The sequence below is a fragment of the Homalodisca vitripennis genome, unplaced genomic scaffold, assembly GCF_021130785.1.
Source record: "Homalodisca vitripennis isolate AUS2020 unplaced genomic scaffold, UT_GWSS_2.1 ScUCBcl_6738;HRSCAF=14087, whole genome shotgun sequence".
Classification (NCBI taxonomy): Eukaryota; Metazoa; Arthropoda; class Insecta; order Hemiptera; family Cicadellidae; genus Homalodisca; species Homalodisca vitripennis.
Window position 1 is genome coordinate 38,946 of NW_025782918.1, and position 20,140 is coordinate 59,085.

A 20,140-nucleotide genomic window follows, 5' to 3' on the forward strand; every position below is an offset into this window, starting at 1 on the left:
TGTGAAGTAAGTCTATTTTGGTGGAGTGAGATGCGAACACACCGGTACACATATAGTAGTTTGGGTGCGCCTACGAGTGTTTTAGTGCATTTTGAATATAGATTGGACTCAAACAAAGGAGAAACGTGAGTAATTATTTCAAGACCCTTCTCAACCACTATTCTAAATTTCCCTACGAGCTAGGGTGGTGGCAGCAAAACGCTATCCCTTTTATTAACCATGAGCCTCTCTGGCTAATATCGGAGGGCTTACAGTGGTGACCAGCGGTGGGATACGATAATTAAACCAGCAAATTATTTCAAAATGATTTCAAAACTTTAAAAGAACTCTAAAAGAAATAAAGAAGTGTACCACGTGGTTGAGAAAATTATTAGAACATTTCAGTTTACACTCCATTATCCAAATAACTACTATTCTAAATTCATTTACAAATTAATTGCAATGTTATATTTCTAAATTTCGAGTAAATTCAACTTATATGAACGAAGATGGACTTTATTAGTTCTGTGTGCTTATTACACCAATGTGCAACGCCATTACACTATGAAGCGGAAGTTGGACGCCATCATCATACGTCATCATAGAACATAGAAAGGAACAAGGAGGGCATACGTCACCGGACATCCAGTGATCCAGACCGGAACTACCAACTGCCGACCACTGTCTACGCAGATGTTGTCATCTCCGTCAACGCAGTCACGATCATCCACAGCCTTCGAGATGGCAGCCCTGTCACTATTTGGTGAGCAGTGGGAACTTTGTTAAATTAAATTAAATTAAATCATTGGCGAAAACCTAAGATTAGACTACGTATTATTAGTAAATAGTTGGTTAAATAATATGGTTTCAAAATGCTTTGAAAATAAATGGTGAATGCAGCATTGAGGCCAGGCTTTAAGCATTAAACTTCTTTATTGACAAACAGATTCAGAATTATTCAAATAAGAGAAATTAAAAGGATAACATCCTAGTATTTTATTTTGCCAAAGCCTCCATGTCAGGTCGTCACCTCCAGGGCATTCAGTCCATCATGTTTTCAGCGTAAATATAAGCAGAATAACGTGTTTGATTAAAATCATTTGCTTGGAAATAGGGATATGCCAATGATTCTATATTAGCTTACTGTTCAATTTGATTGATAATTCATTAATATCTGTATACAAAAAGAAACCCGTAGAAATTTTAATATAAGAGTAAAAGAGTATAATAGCAATAATTGTTGGAAGTAACTTGTTGCTGACTTATAAAAAGGGTAAATTTTCGAATTATACTGAAAACAAAGTGATATCAGTTAATGTGATTAACTATTAGAGTATATAAGTAATAGCACATAGTATATCATATAACAAATACGATTATTTAATATTATTGCAGCTGTATTGAGTCACATTACAGTATTGATATACTTGTATATCGAGGCATTGTTAGACTATTGATCCATTGATAACTCAATACTAACCGATTAGTGATTGGTATCATTTGGAAATCGAAAAACTTTATTGTTTGATTGATCCATTATCGAAAATTGAAAAAAAAAAAGGGGAAAAGTTATTTTACTGAAAAATAGGGAAACTAGTTATTCACATTGTTGCTGTCAATGTCTTTTAGGGATTTCATTTAGAGCGTTTAAGTTATTAACTATTGAATATCACTGATAACCTAGAGAATTGTATAGCTACTGTATTCCAAAGAGGAAAACCAAATTTTTTTAAATTATTAACGATGGGCACTGTACACCTAGAAGGGAAAGACCGTTGAGGTCCAAGAACGCCTTTGATGCCATATCGAATAAAGTGAGGTCGCTTCAAGTAAAACACTAGATGAAACGTTAGCCAACGCTTCTACCTCCGCGGTGAACAAAACTGAAACATCTCCGTACCCGATGGACATGACCCTTGCAGACAGCAAGCCGTCATTTGAGCTTGTCTCAAGTATAGCCCATTACGATGGAGAGAAAGCAGATCTAGTCGCCCCCTTCTTTGACAACATCGAAGGAATTGGAGAGCTCAGCAATTGGAGTGAAGCTCAAAAACTTCAAGTTTTTAAAACTTAAACTAACAGGCAGTGCTCTACAGTTTGCAAAGTCAGACGAAAAATGTAAAAACTCAACAACTTTAGAAGAAATAAAAGCTGCTTTTATGGAAAGATTCGGCGATAGCCTACCAATCATTACTACTTCGAGCAATTGGCTAGCATACGACAAAACAGAGGAGAAACTATTGAGCAGTCTCTGACCGAGTAAAAAGGGTCAGTGATAAAACTCTAAGAGTTACAAACAACGCTGAAGCAAACCAAATTCTGAGAGAAGAGGCCGATAGAAGAGCCATGGATGCCTTTGTAAGAGGATTAAATGGTGAAATAGGACGGCAGACCAGGATCAAGTTCCCTAAAACATTCAGAGAAGCTGTAACCACGGCGATAGCTCTAAACAACTTAGAGAAAAGACCATCCGAATTTGAGGAGAAGACAAGGCGAGTTTTTGGAACGATCACCGATACTACGTGTTACACTTGTGGGAAACCAGGCCATAAAGCCAGAGAATGCCAATCCAGGCGAGTAGATATTGTATGTTATACATGTAAGAAGAAAGGTCACAAAGAGAGGGATTGTAGAAGTAAAAGTGAAACAACTACCTATTATTGTGAAAATTGCCGAAAACCTGGACACACAGCAAACAATTGTTGGGGTATGAGAAATACAGCATTAGGAAGAGGCGCAGCTAGAGGAGGAACCTTCAGGAGCAGAGGGTATCAGCATGGAGGACGTGGATCAGCTTCGAACACGTTAAACCACAACGAGGGACCCAGGCACGCCGCTGGGAACCTCAGAAATCATTAAATCTGAACCACACGGGGCTCAGACAGGCGAAGTTGAATTTCAAAGCTGTTTGCCACTTTGACACAAGAAAATGTGAGTGAATTAATTGTACAAGGGTGCATAGGAGGAGTGAACGGTCTCATTGTAATCGATACAGGAGCACAAGTATCACTGATCGATAGGACAATGGCTCAGAACAAGCTAACTCCAACTGAAATCCAAATACGAGGTATCACTGGTGCTGTTATGAACGTTTACGGCACTGTAACAGAGACCTTGGCAACTGGAGTTACTTGATTTAAAATGTGACTTCGTAGCAACAGATCTCCCTGAAGATTATATTGCTATCCTAGGATACGATGTTTTTGAAACGAAAAAAGGCTGTGATTGACCTTGAGAATAAGTCTCTGAGTATTGGAAACAAGATAGCATGCAGTTTCCATGAAAGAGAATCCCCTGTAACTCGAAGCAGGAGAAGTGGCATTGGCATTGTTCAATGTTCCCACGAAACAAGTTCAACAACCTTAATCCACCAAAACAAATCCTGAAGGAAGAAATACCTGACATTTTAGCGTATAGTCGCACAAACATCAACGTGCCTGCCCGTTCAGAAATGCTTATTCAAGTAAAAAATTAAGCAAAAAAACAAAAGGATCAAATGGAACAAATGGAAGGAAAAAAACAGTAATTACAGAACCAGCGTTAGTAAAAGTTCATGGCATCAATGTCGCTAGAAGCCTTTCAAAAGTGAATAAAGGAATGTGTTGGACCAAAATCATAAATATCACCTCTGAAAATTTAGTGATATACAAGAATACGCTGCTCTGCAAAATAGAAGAGCCACACAGTGAAGCAAATAAAGGAGCATGGAAACGAGTAAATCTAACACAAAATAGGACAGAGGAATTCAATGGAAAACTTGAAGAAAAATTAAAGCACCTCCCAACTGAAGACCAAAATAAATTAAAAAATGTTTCTCCAACGCTACAAGCGTCTATTTAGCTTAGGAGGAATAGAGAATTTGGGGGTGTACTTCTTTAGTTACTCACAAAATCAACACGAGCCAACATCCTCCGATCAATAAGAAACCTTACAGAGTGCCACAATCACAGAGAGGTACTCTACAAAATTTGATACAAGAACAATTAGATAAAGGTGTAATTGGTACCCAGTACTTCCCCATGGTCAAGCACCGGTAATCATTGTCCCCAAGAAAGCAGGCTCTGATGGTACCATCAGTTATCGTCTATGTGTAGACTATCGGGAACTCAATAAAATTACAGTTCCGGAAATATATCCCCTTCCAGATATACATGAAACTTTAGACATTTTAGGAGGCAGTCAGTACTTCTCGGCACTGGATCTGAATTCAGGTTTCTATCAGGTAAAAATGCACCCTGAAAGTCAAGAGAAGACGGCCTTCAGTACTCCTGATGGTCATTATGAATATACACGCATGCCCAATGGGATTGATCAATTCTCCTTCTGTATTTCAACGATTGGTTGATACTACTCTCACAGGTCTGAAAGGAAAAGCATGCTTGCCCTACATGGATGATATCCTAATCTTCAGTTCGAGTATTGATCAGCACGCTAAAGATCTTAGTGAAGTTCTAGAGAGATTTCAAGAGGTAAATTTGAGTATCCAGTTTGAAGAAATGCCAAATAGCAAAGTCTGAAATTAACTTCCTAGGCCATGTTGTATCGAGAGATGGAATCAAACCATGTCAGAATAAGATTGAAGCTGTCAAAAATTTTCCAAGACCCAAGAATGAAAAGGAACTTCGTGGATTTATTATAGGACTATGTAGTTACTATAGGAGGCATGTACCGAAATTTGCCGACATCGCTAAACCTCTGACAAAATTAACCAAAAAAAGACCAAAAGTTTGAGTGGAACGAAGAAGCGGAAACATCATTTGAAAAATTGAAGACCATCCTTGTAACTGAACCTTTATTAGTGTATCCAAATTTCTCCAAGGAATTCGTCTTAAGCACTGATGCAAGTAATGTTGCACTTGGCGCAGTAATTAGGGACAAGTGATTAATGGAATAGAACACCCTATCGCCTATGCGTCAAGACAGTTAAAACTCTGCTGAGCAGAATTATACAGTAACAGAAAAAGAACTTTTAGCAGTTGTATGGGCAGTAAAGTATTTCCGATGCTACCTGTACGGACGATCATTCTCCTTGTATACTGATCACAGCGCAATCAGATGGCTGCTGTCGCTAAAAGATCCTTCGAGTAGACTCACAAGATGGGCACTGAAATTGGGCTGAATATGACTACAAGGTATTCCATAAACCAGGGATAAAAAAATCAAAACGCTGATTGTCTGAGCAGAATTGTGTGCAAGAATACTGTGGAAAGTCTACCTATATTGGATGTGGACAGCATTAAAGAAAATCAATGTAAGGATGAAGAGTGCCAGAGATTGAAAAAATACCCTCAGTTCAAAACAAGTCCACAAGGAGTCATCTATATAAAGAGGCAGGACAGACAACTGATAGTCGTTCCAAGACGGTTAAGAGAGAAGGTTATTCGTTTACACCATGATATCCCGACAGCAGGTCATGGAGGGTATCAAGAAGACGATGTTAAGAATCCAAGAAAAGTTTTATTGGCCGAAAATGAAATTAGATGTTGTCCTCCTTTATCAGAGCATGTGATCCATGCAATAAAAGAATGGATTACGGAAAAACTAAAGCACCTTTAGGTAAATTTCAAGAAAGTACAGAATTTGGATACCGGATTTCGTGTGACATTGTTGGCCCATTACCCCTAACAAGCTCCAAAAACAAATACATACTGACAGTTATAGATCATTTTACAAGGTACGGAGAGTTTATTGCATTGGCCAGACCAAACTGCAGAAACAATAGCCCGAGCACTTGTGCAGAGAGTCATTACGAAGATGGGAGTACCCTGTGAATTAATTACTGATCAAGGCTCAAATTTCACATCCGAAATAATGAAAAGCATGTGTGTGCTCTACTAAGAATAAAGAAACTTCAAACCACCGCATATCATCCCATGAGCAATGGTAGAACAGAAAGAGTTCATAGATCCATACCCAAGATGCTAAGTCATTATGTCAACCGAAATCAAACAGACTGGGACGAGCTCCTACCAATGGTAAATATGGCTTATAACTCTCAAGTGCATGATTCAACAGGATTTTCTCCTTTTGAGCTAGTCTTTGGAAGAGAGATGAAGACTCCCTTAGAAGATGATCTATTGATCACAGAAGAAGATGATGGTTACCCTGATTATGTCGAAGATCTTAAGATGAAGTTGAATGCCGTAAGGAATTTGTCTCAACAATGCCAAGACCATGCAAGAACCCAGCAAAAGAGACAATACGACAAGAATTCTAAGCTAAATAAATTTGAAGAGGGCCAACGAGTATACCTTCACGTGCCCCAAGTGAAAAAAGGGAAGAGTGAAGAAGTTGTCTAGACCATGGAAAGGTCCATACACAATTGTCAAGGTTATATCAGATTTGAATGTCGTACTCCGAATTAAAAGGAAGAATGTAACTGTACATGTGAATCGAGTAAAACCTGTCACCGAGTTTAAGTTGCAAGAACAAGGAAGTAGCCAAAATGATCCAAAAGCTGCTCAGGTAGCAGAAGAAGAAGAACAGGAAGAAATCATTGAAGAGACCGAAGACCATGAAGAGGCATTCAATAGAGTAGCCGGACAAAATGAAGAACAAGACAGGAGAGAACCAAGCCCAGGAAACCGCAGAAGAGCGACCAGGCCCTTTTAGATCCATAAGAGATAGAAGAAAAAACCGTGTAGATTTCAAAGACTATGAAGTTTATTAAATAATAGGAATGTATATACATATTGTTATGACAGTGAACGCGTATTGCATCGTTTATTTAGTAGTTAAAAGTAAACGCAATGTATTGAATAATTATGTATTGTTTGTTATTTGAGGATGTTATATGATACACTAAAATATTCCTCGTTAGTAATGTTATGCTTCTTGTCTGATGTGTAAGTAAAAGATGTTTTAGAGTACCACGTACAAAGTAGAATGCAATAGTTACTCCGAATTGAATGGGTTGTATGCGTGAGTATGAATGTTGTATGACTGTGAAACGAATGTTGATGAATGGGTATGCAAGGTGTGTGAATAAAAAGCCAAATTAAAGGATCCAAACAATTCAAATGTGTGATTGAGTACACTATAAGGAAAGAAGTTATATCTACGCAGGTTAAGATAAGAAACATAAGATCAAGCTGTACGTAATAAAATAAATTCGAATAAGTCAGGATATTCATGAAGTAAACAATTATTAGGATCTAAATGATGATTTCAGGAATACTTGTACTCTTTGTCGAGACAGGAAATGGCAGAGAATGAAATGACACAGGGAATCGTTTTCAAGAAACTTCATGACACAATTATTTCCGAGGATGAATGGAAGATTGTATTAGATTTAATATGATAGAAATAAGAGACGAACTTGAGTCACTTAAGACAATGTGCACAGACTTAGTTTATTATACGAACACTAGTGTAAATGTGTGGGATGAGGACTTTTGCTTTCGAATATAGTAGAATTAAGACCGGGATAGACCAGTATGAATCCGATGTAAGTGACTTAATTTAGACTTCCTACCTACAGAACGCTCCAAGCGAGGACTAGTTGATGCAGGAGGGATATGCATTGAAATGGTTGTTTGGTGTGCCCACTAGCGAAGATATGGAACAAGTTAATAGTAAAGTTGAAGAGATAAAAAAGAATTAGCGGATCACTGTTGAGTTCTAGAGAAAACCAAATCACCTTAATGAAAGACATGAATGAAAAAGATGGGTAACAAATACTAAAGCCATATCAGAGATAATGACTAAACTTACTCATGTCAAATAGCATGTTAATCACTTCACTCCAAGGATTCGAACAAGAAAACATTATGCTACATCGTTCATTAACAAAACATTTAAAATCTGTCAGTCTAGCACGTCATTTAGGTCAAACCATAGATGAAGCAAAGTTAAGAATTGTTGAGTTTAGGCAAGCTTTAGAATTAGTAAACACAGGTAGAATAAGCAGCAAATTACTACCACCCCATGAGTTTGTAAAACATATTGCTTGACATAGGAAAAGTCATACCTCGTCATTTGAAACTAATTTATACCAGTTAATGAAGAGGACGTATTTATGTATTACACCTTTTGCACTGCTCATGCTTTAGCCACCAAGACAGGAATTAGATTGATCGTAACTGTACCTTTAAGTTCGCAAGACAGACGTCTTGAACTTTATAAAGTAGAAGTTATTCCATTGTACCAAACAAACCTTCAACATTGGTTAAAATGGAATGTACAAGTTGATTATTTGTTGATCTCCAAAGAGAGACAGTATTATGCACCTATCGATTTTAACACACTAAGTCAGTGTAGACTAAGTCATTTTTATTTGTGTCCTAACTCTATAAATGTATTGCATCATAGCGTTAATGATTGTATATATTCGCTCTATTCATGGGATCTAACCTAGTCACAGAAAAATGTTCACGAACCTTAACCATAAATGTAACTTCACCTGTATGGATCCAAAACGGCAATGATTGGATCTATAGCCTAAAGGAACCATATAAAGTCATACTTAACTGTATGAGGAGTTCTGATGGAGAAAACTCAGTTATCTCTCCACCACATCTAGGTGTTATTTAGAATTAACTTTAAACAAAGTCTGGAATATTAAAACAGGCTTCAAGTTGCGCTATCTTTGGTAAATATAATAAGTTATTCTCGAGGACTCAAGGAAATATAAAATATAAATTTGACATTAACCATTTGCACATCCCAAAGATTAATCTGTTGCTATCTCACGAAGAAAATCTAATCTTTAAAAACAGTAGCTTGTTATTTGAAACAATGCAAAAAGTCAAGGACAATCTTAAAGATAATCACATAGAACTAGACCTTAACAAGCTTTTAAATGATACACATGTTTTGTACCCTAGTATCAAAAGAAAGTATAGAAACCCCACTGAACTATTTCTACATTATCATAGTTTCAATGTTTATTTTGTTCATTTTGAATAGTGTACTTTGCGTAGTTTTGTTTTGTCACAGGAAAATGCCAACCTTGTGCGAGGATTGTCCTCAGTTGCTGAGCGGCAAGCCCCAACCATTCGAGTAGAACATGGAACTCCGCTCGCAGAAATTATTCAGGAGTCTTCCTTTGTTCAATTCAATACACCAAGCCCGCCTTGAAGTACGGTATTGTGAAATTCATTGTAGTGCTGAACCAGTCAGGTCAGTGTTGCAAAGACTATATTTTTTTATAAAATATGTGGGACTTGCCAAGCTCAAGAAATGTAATGTAGTTAGGAGGACATATATCTTAAGTGATTGTCAATGTCAAGTAGAATTAAATTGTAGATTATAAGAACTTACGCAGCCTAAAATACTATTTTTGTCCTTTTAAGTTGTGAAAAAATGATTGTAATGTAAAATGTTATCATATACATTTTTTTTTTGAAGTATTGTAAAATGTTTGTTATATTCTGAGAATCTAAGATTGTATCACCATGAAAATTCTGTATGATCCATCTTTCCTGAAAGGGAGAGTGATGTAGCGCGCACGCACACTACTATTTTAATATAGTAATTTTTAGATGGTATTTTAGTAATTACACAGTGTGTAAATTAACTGGACTAACCCAAGTCCCTTTAACCGCGTGATGTGAGGTGACTGGCCGTGCTGAGGAAATGCAAGGGTCAGCACTCGTCAGCACGGGTCGGGAGTCGAGTTGAGGGCTCGGAGGTAGGCGGAGGGATTGGCAATGTAGAGTGTGTGAAGTAAGTCTATTTTGGTGGAGTGAGATGCGAACACACCGGTACACATATAGTAGTTTGGGTGCGCCTACGAGTGTTTTTTAGTGCATTTTGAATATAGATTGGACTCAAACAAAGGAGAAACGTGAGTAATTATTTCAAGACCCTTCTCAACCACTATTCTAAATTTCCCTACGAGCTAGGGTGGTGGCAGCAAAACGCTATCCCTTTTATTAACCATGAGCCTCTCTGGCTAATATCGGAGGGCTTACAGTTGCAAAGCTTTGTGACCATTCTCAGACCTTAAACGGGAATACACTAAGTACTCGTATGTAATGTTGTCCAGGGCCACCTGTTGTTACTGCAGGAGAACAGATCTCTGGTGTTATGTGACACTCAGCTGATGACCAGTGTAATACAAGTCCAGTCAGCTGTTGTAGATCAGCTGTGCAGGCTGTCAGCTGTAGAGCTAGATGCACTCGCCAACATCATGCGAGAGTCTCTCACGGCTGCAGGCACCTACCAACAGGTTTGGCCGTGTTGTATACATTAGCCTTTGTTAGCAGTTGTCACGTTTTAACTCTTAGCTCATTTCTTGAGATACAGTTATGTTTAGTTTATTTGCTCTTCTATTATATTTATTATTATATAAATTAAATTATTAATGTAATTAATAATGTATATATATATATATATATTTATATATATAGTAGTTTTTAAACTTTCTGTAAATACCGAAAATGTGAAGGTGGTGGAAAAATTACTGTTTCTTTGAAGGTACATTTCTAATTTTTGAACACTATTCTATAAAGTATTTGTGAACAACTGTCAGTAGATAACAAAAGAAAGGATATATCATGATTTTGTAAATAATATATGACTTGAAGTTCATACTTTCTGTGTTTATATCCTTGTATCGCTGCATGTCTGCTGCTCAGCAGTGAACAAGCATAAATTGGCTAAAATGAATTTACATTGTACTTTGTGTCATTGTACTCTCTACAAAATACATATGGAGGAGCTATATCTCTATATTTTTGGTAAGAATGATTTGAAATATTTTTCTACAACAAACATGTGGGAGCAACAAACATGCCACAGTTGAAAGGCATCAGCTGTTTGTTGATTCCGGCTTGTGCAAACGTACCTTTTAAGTGGCCGTGCTTTACTTATGCATTGACGGATTTAGTTGAAAATAGTATTGTTAGAATGTTGTAAAAATTTTTAATTAGCTGGTATCATATAAATTGTTTATAATTAATGCAAAATAGCTAATGCCATTTAACTGACAAAATGTTTGTTGTCCAGGCTTGTGCAAACATAAATTTAAAGTTGTCATGCTTGTTTATACGTTGACGGATTTCATTGAGGAATGCATGTACTGTTGGATTTCCCATAAAAATTTAAATTAGTTGGTAAATTGTAAGTTTTTTGTAACTATGCTGTATTTTTTTTAACTTTCAATAGGCACCATTTGTTAATATTAAAGCAAATCACCCAATGTTTTAAAAGTTTTCCTTCTATTTTTAATAACCCATGTGTAAAATTTGGTATTTGTAGCTTTACTACTTCTAGAGATATTTTACAGCTAGTACAGTTGTATTGGTATTATTTTACATCTAGTACAGTTGTATTGATATTATTTTACAGCTAGTACAGTATGTGGAAAGCAACTTGGATCAGTCTTTGTCATGGAGTGACTGGAACAGTATGAGGAATCTGTCAGTTCAAGTTTGGCAAGATTTCACCTCCCTCCAAAACTATACTAAAGCAATGAGGTATGTTGCAATGGCAAAGATAGTTGTTCTAGAGAACTTGTTTGGAACACATTGCATATCATCACCTCAGGGGGAGGGGTATCTTTCATATATTTTATATTCAATCAGTCAACCAATTTAGTGTCATTAAACAGTATCAACAATGTCAGAAAACAGCAAATGTGCCAAGTTAAGACATTAATTAAATATTGGAAATTAATAACAGGAGTTTAAATTTATCATACATTTAGTATCACTATTGCCGTTAAATAGGTAAATATACAAAAAACTATTAATAACATTAATTACATAACATATTACATAACTCCAGGTTATTTTACATAGGTAATATTAACTTTCATAAAGAATAATTTTTAAAGCTAAAAACGTAAATAGATCCCAACTGATTTAGCTACACTACGTGCATGCGCTAAACGGCAACTGCAGCACTGTTGCGGCGTAATTTAAAAACGGTACTTACTTTTAAAAGATGCCTCGTATAACCAAAACAAGTTTTAAGTGGCAAATTTGTTAACTCATATTGTTAGTTTGTGTTTTAGGCTAAAAATATCAACTAACTCTATATATTAGTAGATTAGATTTAGGTTGTAGCAGTTTTAAATATTAACTTCGATTTGGTAGATTTTGATTAGTAGAGTTTACTGGTAAATGACTTTGAATTTAGTAACGGTTCAGTCCTGAACAATTTGAGAAAAACTGCACAGTTGGCAGCACTTGCTTCTGCTATTGACACAGTGTATTGCATTAGATGAACTATCCAGTTATTACAATGCAGATCGATGAGAAACAAGTTCTGGGTTACATTATGAATTTTTTTACAGTGATCTGGCAGTGATGAGCTCTCAGTACACGTATCTGGCAGACGAGATGGTGGCCAACAACGTGTCTCGGCTAGAAACAGGCGATTGTCATGTTCAATTACTTCCTGTGCGGTAACCAGTCAGGAGATCTTATCAAGCAACTGCTAAACGCTGGCGGAAAAAGTACCCAGTGAGTAGTCACGTCAATATATTTGTTGTTGTTTTTGTAAACAGAAAAGATTCTTAAATTTAAACAGGAACCATGTCAATAACTTTCTTAACTAAGTTGTCCTGAATGTTGATTCTAGGTATTGATATCTTGAAATCATGAAATGTGCTACAAAATGGTTTCCTAAATTAAAAATAAATATATAATTTATTTTCTATTAAAAATTTGCTATTTAAATTAATGTTTTTTTCATGTGTTTTTCAAAACGTTATAAAAAGTTATATAAATTTTGCTCCTCACTAACAAATATAACAATAGTTAGTTACTAATGTGATAAAATGAATATAGTTATTTCCTTTAAAACATTAAAAAAAATCAGTGCAAATAGTTAAATAACACATAGATGTAATGTAAATATTGAGTTTAGCTCCAGTTCACTTTCCTTTTCGTGCAACATCTCAAAATTGACTCTGTCCATAGACTTGACTCCTGGAATCTGTAGTCGTGTTCATCTGAAGAGATAAAAAAAAGTCTTAACATCGTTTCAATATCAGAGACACCTACACTACAACATATGGTGTAATCTATGTGAAGTGGTATTCTCATTGTCTCATTAGATGCACAATTGAGTGCATTACAATGTTTTAGACTTAGTTTTATGTTTTAGTAGTTAGTGCTCCAAAAGTACAGTGGAACAACTAAGTTTTTCTTCACATAACGTAACTTGGTGGGAAAGTTATCAGATGCTGCAATAAGACAAACGGTCACTTCTGGTTGGTTTATACCTTCCAGTTGAACCTACACTGGGAACCTACAGTTGAGCAAACCCATGTGTCTGGGTAACCCAATGTATGTACAGGAGCGACTGTTACTAACCAAAGATGTCGAGATATTGGGGTGCAACAGTCTTTTCTACTGCAGGAGATAACTGTTAGAGTTGGTGGTGCTCCCTAAGTGTTAAGAACTGTTGCTAGCCTAGACATACAGAAATGTCACCCCTGCCTGCTTTGACTGGAGAGGCTGGTATAGAGCTGACATTTCTTTCTTCCAAGGAAACATGATTGAGTTTTATGCCCAAAATCCTTCCTCATGGATCTCAACACCTCCCCTACCCCTAGAACCTCAGCTTCTTATCTTAAGAGAAAAACAACAAAAAGGTGAACTGGAGCTAAACTCAACATTCACATTGCATAAGATCTTCTTACCATAGATATAATTAATGTTGTGCAATAATTTTATTTATTCCTAATATAATACAAGGACAAAATATAAGTACTAAACCATTATCAACATGTTAAACTCATTTTTCATTTAAACAGATGAGTAAAACTTCTTCCATTGTAAAATTATTTTGTACAATAAACTTTTTCAGTTTGGTACTATTTTAGTTAAAGGATATCTGAATCATTTAATATCTCAGGACAAAATCATAGTGTGCACTTGTATCATATCCCAAAAATCAGAGTTAAGCAGTGACTTTTTCTGATGTTTAGATGGGATGACTTCAGAGATCAAATGAGGGACTCCTCAGTTGATGAGAAACAGTATGTTTACGATAACACAACCACACCGGTGTGTAACTCATACTATGAGCTTCTAGACTCCTCACCACCCTTGCGAGCTCTTTGGAGGATGTTCAAACCCTTTGTCAGGTAACACAAAATTTGTATTTATATACATAATATTTCTTTAGTTTTAAATATTTCTCTCACATCCTTATATTTAATCATTTTCAGGGGAAAGATCCTTTACACTCCAGAAACAGTGGTGACCAGTCGTATGATGACCAAATTAAACACAGCTTTTGAAATTTACAAGGATATCTACGAGCTCACTTTTACATTGTCGAATGTAACTCTACCGAATTTGAAGGAATCCCTTGTAAATAATACTGCCCGACTACAGGTCATAAAGGTTAGTTCTTTTTTTTTTGTATAAATAGATTTACACTTTGAGTGGTGGGCCTGACATATATGTTCATCCATAGATTGATGGCTGCTTTGAGTTAAAAAAATCTCAACCCAGAAACAGATTAAGGTTAACATAGTCCTTCCAGCTCAGTCGGAAGAAATAGGTAAATTTTATACAAAAAAATGTTTAATAAATGTTATAAGCATTCCAGAACATATTTTGTGTTTTCTCTAGGTTCATAAATAACAGATTAGTTTATTTTCTTGAATGGCTGCCATATGGGCGAAATGACGTACCAAGCTGGTCAACGAACTTAGTCTAGATAATTGTAAGATCAGTTTTTTCTACCAGGTTTGAACTTTCGGCAGCAATCATTGGTGATAAAAAATTCAAATGGGATTTTCACGTAATTGATATCTTAAATACCGTTTACGATACAACATATTTTAAGTTAAGAATGTTCAATAAAAGTTATAAGCATTCCAAAAGCAAGTTTTTTCTCTTGGTTCATCAATAACGGACTTATGATTTATGTTAAAGTTTGAACGGGCCTTTATAATGGAATGAAAAGACATACTAAGCTGCCCAATGAGCTTAGTTGAAATATTTACAAGATTCATTTTTTACACATCTTGAAAAGTTCAAATATTTTTAAATATCTCTAAAACCAAGGAAAGGTTCCCTATTTAAAGTTTGCTGATATATTTATATTTGAGAAGACATAATTTAATATAATGTAATTTAGGCCCATTAAAAAAACCACCCCCTGTATATACAGGGTGTATATTATGTCTGGAAACACCCAAATATATCCTTTAATAATTTAAATATAAATTTGAAACCTCTTACAATCGTGATAGAGATTGGGCATCTACTTTTTGGAACAATGTTTTGTTATGTCACACCAACGGGGGACGTCCTGCCGAGGGTATCGTGAATATTCTTAATGGAAGCCTATACCTTGTGATACATAATTTTAAAGGTAATAGCTTACTGAATTGAATGCCACAAACCGCATCTCAAAGGAATTATTCTATCAGAAAATAGAGCATTTTTAGTATTGAAAATTTACTGATGTTCAACAATGTAATTTTAACATGGTTCTTGCCACAAAATGTGTTACACTAATTTTTTAGTATTTTTTTAAATGTTCAATTAAATAAAACAAAAATTTCATTTTAAGCTGGTTCTATTAGCACAAATTTGCCAGTTTTTATTACAGTACAATTATGGAAATACTTATGTTATTGATTTCTTATTACAAATAAAAAATAATGTATGCTGTTAGAAAAGTCTTACAACAAACGTTTTACCTGCATTTGGTGTCAAAGCAATTGTTCGAACTGTGTTCCTTCTACGGTTTGACAATGAGCCAATCTTGTGTAAAATGATTCGACAGAGTTGCCTAACATTTTCTTCAGTTATCAAAGCAATCTCCTCTATAATCCTGTTTCTTAGGTCTTCCAAATTATGAGGCTTTCTTCTATAAACATTGGATTTTAAATGACCCCATAGGAAATAATCGATTGGTGACAAATCCGGAGATCTTGGAGGCCATTCGATTTCTCCTCTTCGGCCAATCCATTTATGAGGAAACCTTAAATCCAAATACTCTCTTACCTGTCTCCCATAATGGGGTGGAGCACCATCCTGCTGAAACCATACATTATCAAAGTATTCTCCTGATGCAATTTGAATAGCTGGGATTATTTCATTTTGGAGCATATTGTAGTAAAGTTCGGCATTTAAATTTCCATTGATGAAAAAGGGTCCAACAATTTTGTTACCTAAAATTCCACACCATACGTTCAGTTTTTGTGGTTGCTGTGAATGGGACTCAGTAATCCAATGTGGGTTTTCACTAGCCCAGTAACGGCAATTGTGCCTGTTAACATTGCCATTTAGGAAAAAAGTTGCCTCATCAGAAAATAGTATGTTGGTCAGAAAATCTCTATTGTCATCACATTTGCGCATCACAAGTCACAAAACTCAACTCTTCTGTCGTAATCATCCTCACTTAACTGTTGGACTAAATGAACTTTAAATGGTTTGTATTTATTAATTTTCAAAATCTTACTCACAGACATAGGGTGCATATCATGTTGCTGTGCAGCTTTTCTGAGCGATGTATGTGGGTCTTCAATAAATGTTTGCAAAACATCTAGTGCATGTTCTTCATCTGTTTGCAGATTGTATCCTACCCGACTTTGGCCGATTACGTACACTCCCTGTCATTTCAAAACGCTCAATAGTTTTTGATATTGTTGAAACACTTATGGGATTCCTTTCTGGGAAAGTGTCATTAAACAAATTACAAACTTCCCGATAAGATCTTTGACGATCGCCATATCCTCGCATCATCAACAGAGTAATTCGTTCTCTTTCAGACAATTCCATTAAAATGCCAAATAAAAACTGAACTACTGTAATTAGATAACTTGTTGACAGCAATGCTTCAGAGACACTGATTAACTCGACAGGAATGATATGACCTTTGTCCATTTGTAATTCCCAAGCTTAGACCTGTCTAGTGAAAGCTCCATGCTCAACAAACTGAAACCTGTAGACCAGATGATTAATAACACAATAATGTTTCTCATAGGCTAGTGACCTTTGTCTCTTTAAACCTTCCTGCTGACTGGAAAACACCAAGTACAGATTCATAAGTAATCAGAGAAAGTGACTCATAAGTTTTATTCATTGTAATAAAAACTGGTAAATTTGTACTAATGAAACCAGCTTAAAAATAAATTGTTTATTTTATTTTAATTGAACATTTAAAAAATGCTAAAAAATTAGTGTAACACATTTTGTGGCAAGAACCATGTTAAAATTACATTGTTGAACATCAGTAAATTTTCAATACTAAAAATGCTCTATTTTCTGATAGAATAATTCCTTTGAGATGCGGTTTGTGGCATTCAATTCAGTAAGCTATTACCTTTAAAATTATGTATCACAAGGTATAGGCTTCCATTAAGAATATTCACGATACCCTCGGCAGGATGTCCCCCGTTGGTGTGACATAACAAAACATTGTTCCAAAAAGTAGATGCCCAATCTCTATCACGATTGTAAGAGGTTTCAAATTTATATTTAAATTATTAAAGGATATATTTGGGTGTTTCCAGACATAATATACACCCTGTATATATAAATAACAATTACTAGACTTCTTTATATAAATTTCCTTTAATATTTCGGTTTTTGCCGTTTTCAAAAAGGTATAATAAAAAATAACAACACAGCAAACAAAATTTACAAAAGTAAATCATATATGTAATTATTATATATATGAATTCTCTTGATACAAAAATATAAAACCAAATATTGGTAAACTCTCATAAATTTTCATACCTCTCAGCATACTTCTTCAGACGTAACATTGTATAAATATTTACAAAATTGAATTATTAAACTAACAATATATTAAATTATTGTTTTATTTAATACATTAAATTTAAATGTATATGTGACAGATACGGCCAAATACAAAATAATTGAATTGTAAAAAGTAAGGGCTCTGTGGTGTAATGGTAGCACATTCATCCGGCAAGTAAGAGACCCGGGTTCGAGTCCCGGTGGAGCAAGTACTTTCTGTGGTTCAATGTTTATTGAAATTGTATATATATATTTACCCGGCAAGTAAGAGTAAGAGATCTGGGTTCGGGTCCCGGCGGAGCAAGTACTTTTTGTGATTCAATGTTTATTGAAATTGTATATATACAATCCAGGACTTGAACCTGGATCTCTTACTTATCGGCCCAATATATATATATATATATATATATAAAACATTTGTATAAGTGGCATTAGCCTGAACATTTATTTAATTGCAAAAATGACTTGCTCCGCCGGGACTCGAACCTGGGTGCCTCACTTGCAGGGCAAGCATGTTACCACTATACCACAGAGCCCTCACTTTTTACGATTCAATTATTTTGTATTTGACCATTTCTCTCACATATGTGTTTAAATAAGCAAACTAATGTATGATCAGAAGGCCAAATACCTGTCAAACGGCTTTTAACATTTATTAAATTTGTATAAGTGATATTAGCCTGATTTAATTTTCAATAAACATTGAATCGCAAAAAGAACTTGCTACGCTGGAATTCAAACCTGGATCTCTCACTTGGGCGAGCATGTTAGTGGTATAGTGGTAAGTGGGAGATCCGGGTTAACATAGCAGTTAATATTTCTTTTTTTGTAAATATACAAACCAGTCAAAAGAAATTTTGTTGAAAAAATTCAAATTCATCAATAAAGTTTGTATATACTGTTTATATATTGTATTAATTTACACGCAAGACAGTATAATGAAATATAAGTACAATTTTATTGTGATTTGTAATTATTTGATGAATTTGGAATGTTAACCTGAGAGGGCATCTTGAAGGATGAAAATAAACAAACAATGCAAGTAGCCAGCTGTTACTTTGTAAACAAGCTGTTGTAACACTCTGCACACATTCTAGTGGATAGTTGTTGCACTAACAACACAATGAACGTCAAACTACGTAATATTTGATTACAACGTAAAATTAGCGATTGCGTAATATGCTAAAATACAATGCTAATTTTACATCAGTAAAATTACCTAATCTTTACTTAAAGTGCTAGTGATTTATTTAGATTGTAGGTTTTTGGATTAACATTGAAACAAAATAAATGTTTAAAAACAACTAGTCAGTGTGTTTTTTTATTTTTAAACACTTCTAACTATGAGTTTTGGAGACATTAAATATGAAAAACTGAGTGGTCTAACCAATATAAAGTTAAATATTTATAAATATTTTGCTCTCTCAACTTCCTACAGCAAAATCATAAATGTAAAACATGTTTGCCTATTTTACTTGATAATTATTGTTAAAAACGGTTTTAATAACTGTTAATTACATTTTTCACATAAGATAAGCAACAAATTTATTAAAATTTGGTATTATTTGAATAACTGCTTAAAGGTTTCAAAAAGTTATTAAATTTTGTTATAGGCAATATTGGACTCGCCAGCATCAGACATCCTGTTTAACAACACTTTTCTGCGCACATTCTTGGGGACCAATTACAATGAAACCATAATGGAGTTTAAGAAAGATCTTAATCTGTGAGTAGCTTTAGGAAGAAGAAGCATACATGAAATTATCAATAAGCCAGTTTATTACAAAACTTTATTACCTTCGTAGTAACACACAAAAGAACCACATAACATGTGAACAAGAATGTAAAATAAAATTATTATTACAGTAAATGTTAAAAATTTCCCCTGTTTGTGTTGATGTAATAGCTGAGCTCTTTGTAACATCGACTCTCTTACATTTTGAAAGGGTCAGGGTTTTTCTACCACTTCTGTTGCTTAAAAGTATATTTTAATAATATTTTTTTTTACATTCTTGTTTGCATAAAGTGGTTCTTTTATTTGTAATTAAGAAGGAAAACACATTTAGTTCAATATGTGTGTTTTTCTGGCCGAATCTCAAAGGGAACACTACTTGTTACCTACAAGTTACCAGAGTGTCACAAATTCTCAACTTTCTCGGAAACAGAACATTTACACAATGTCACACATTGTGTCACACATGTCACACATTTACAATGAGTCACAATGTGGACTATACAATAACCAGATGCCGTCATGAGAAGCACCTGTACAAACAGTAATCAACTTATCTACTTTGTAAAGGCTAGAGAAAGTTGACCTTTAACCACTGATAACAACTTGCGATTACCACTGAGACGTGTGTGGTTCTAATACCAACGACAAGTATTAAATAAAAAACAATATTACTTCCACATCACTCCTATAGAATAATACATACATATTGATTGAAATATACTCAGTCCTTAAATATATTTAAAAT

The 20,140-nt window shown here is 34.9% G+C and overlaps 1 protein-coding gene across 1 annotated transcript in view; it reads left to right on the forward strand.

Moving 5' to 3' along the window:
• LOC124373950 (retinal-specific phospholipid-transporting ATPase ABCA4-like) overlaps window positions 1-14,000 on the forward strand; it is a 41,147-nt gene extending 27,147 nt beyond the window's left edge. The window contains exons 7-10 of the mRNA XM_046832260.1: window positions 9,968-10,150; window positions 11,272-11,399; window positions 12,221-12,389; window positions 13,862-14,000. Of these exons, the coding sequence (XP_046688216.1) occupies window positions 9,968-10,150; window positions 11,272-11,399; window positions 12,221-12,335 (426 nt within the window). The 3' untranslated portion in view covers window positions 12,336-12,389; window positions 13,862-14,000. The remainder of the gene's footprint in view (window positions 1-9,967; window positions 10,151-11,271; window positions 11,400-12,220; window positions 12,390-13,861) is intronic.
• Window positions 14,001-20,140: the final 6,140 nt, after the last annotated feature.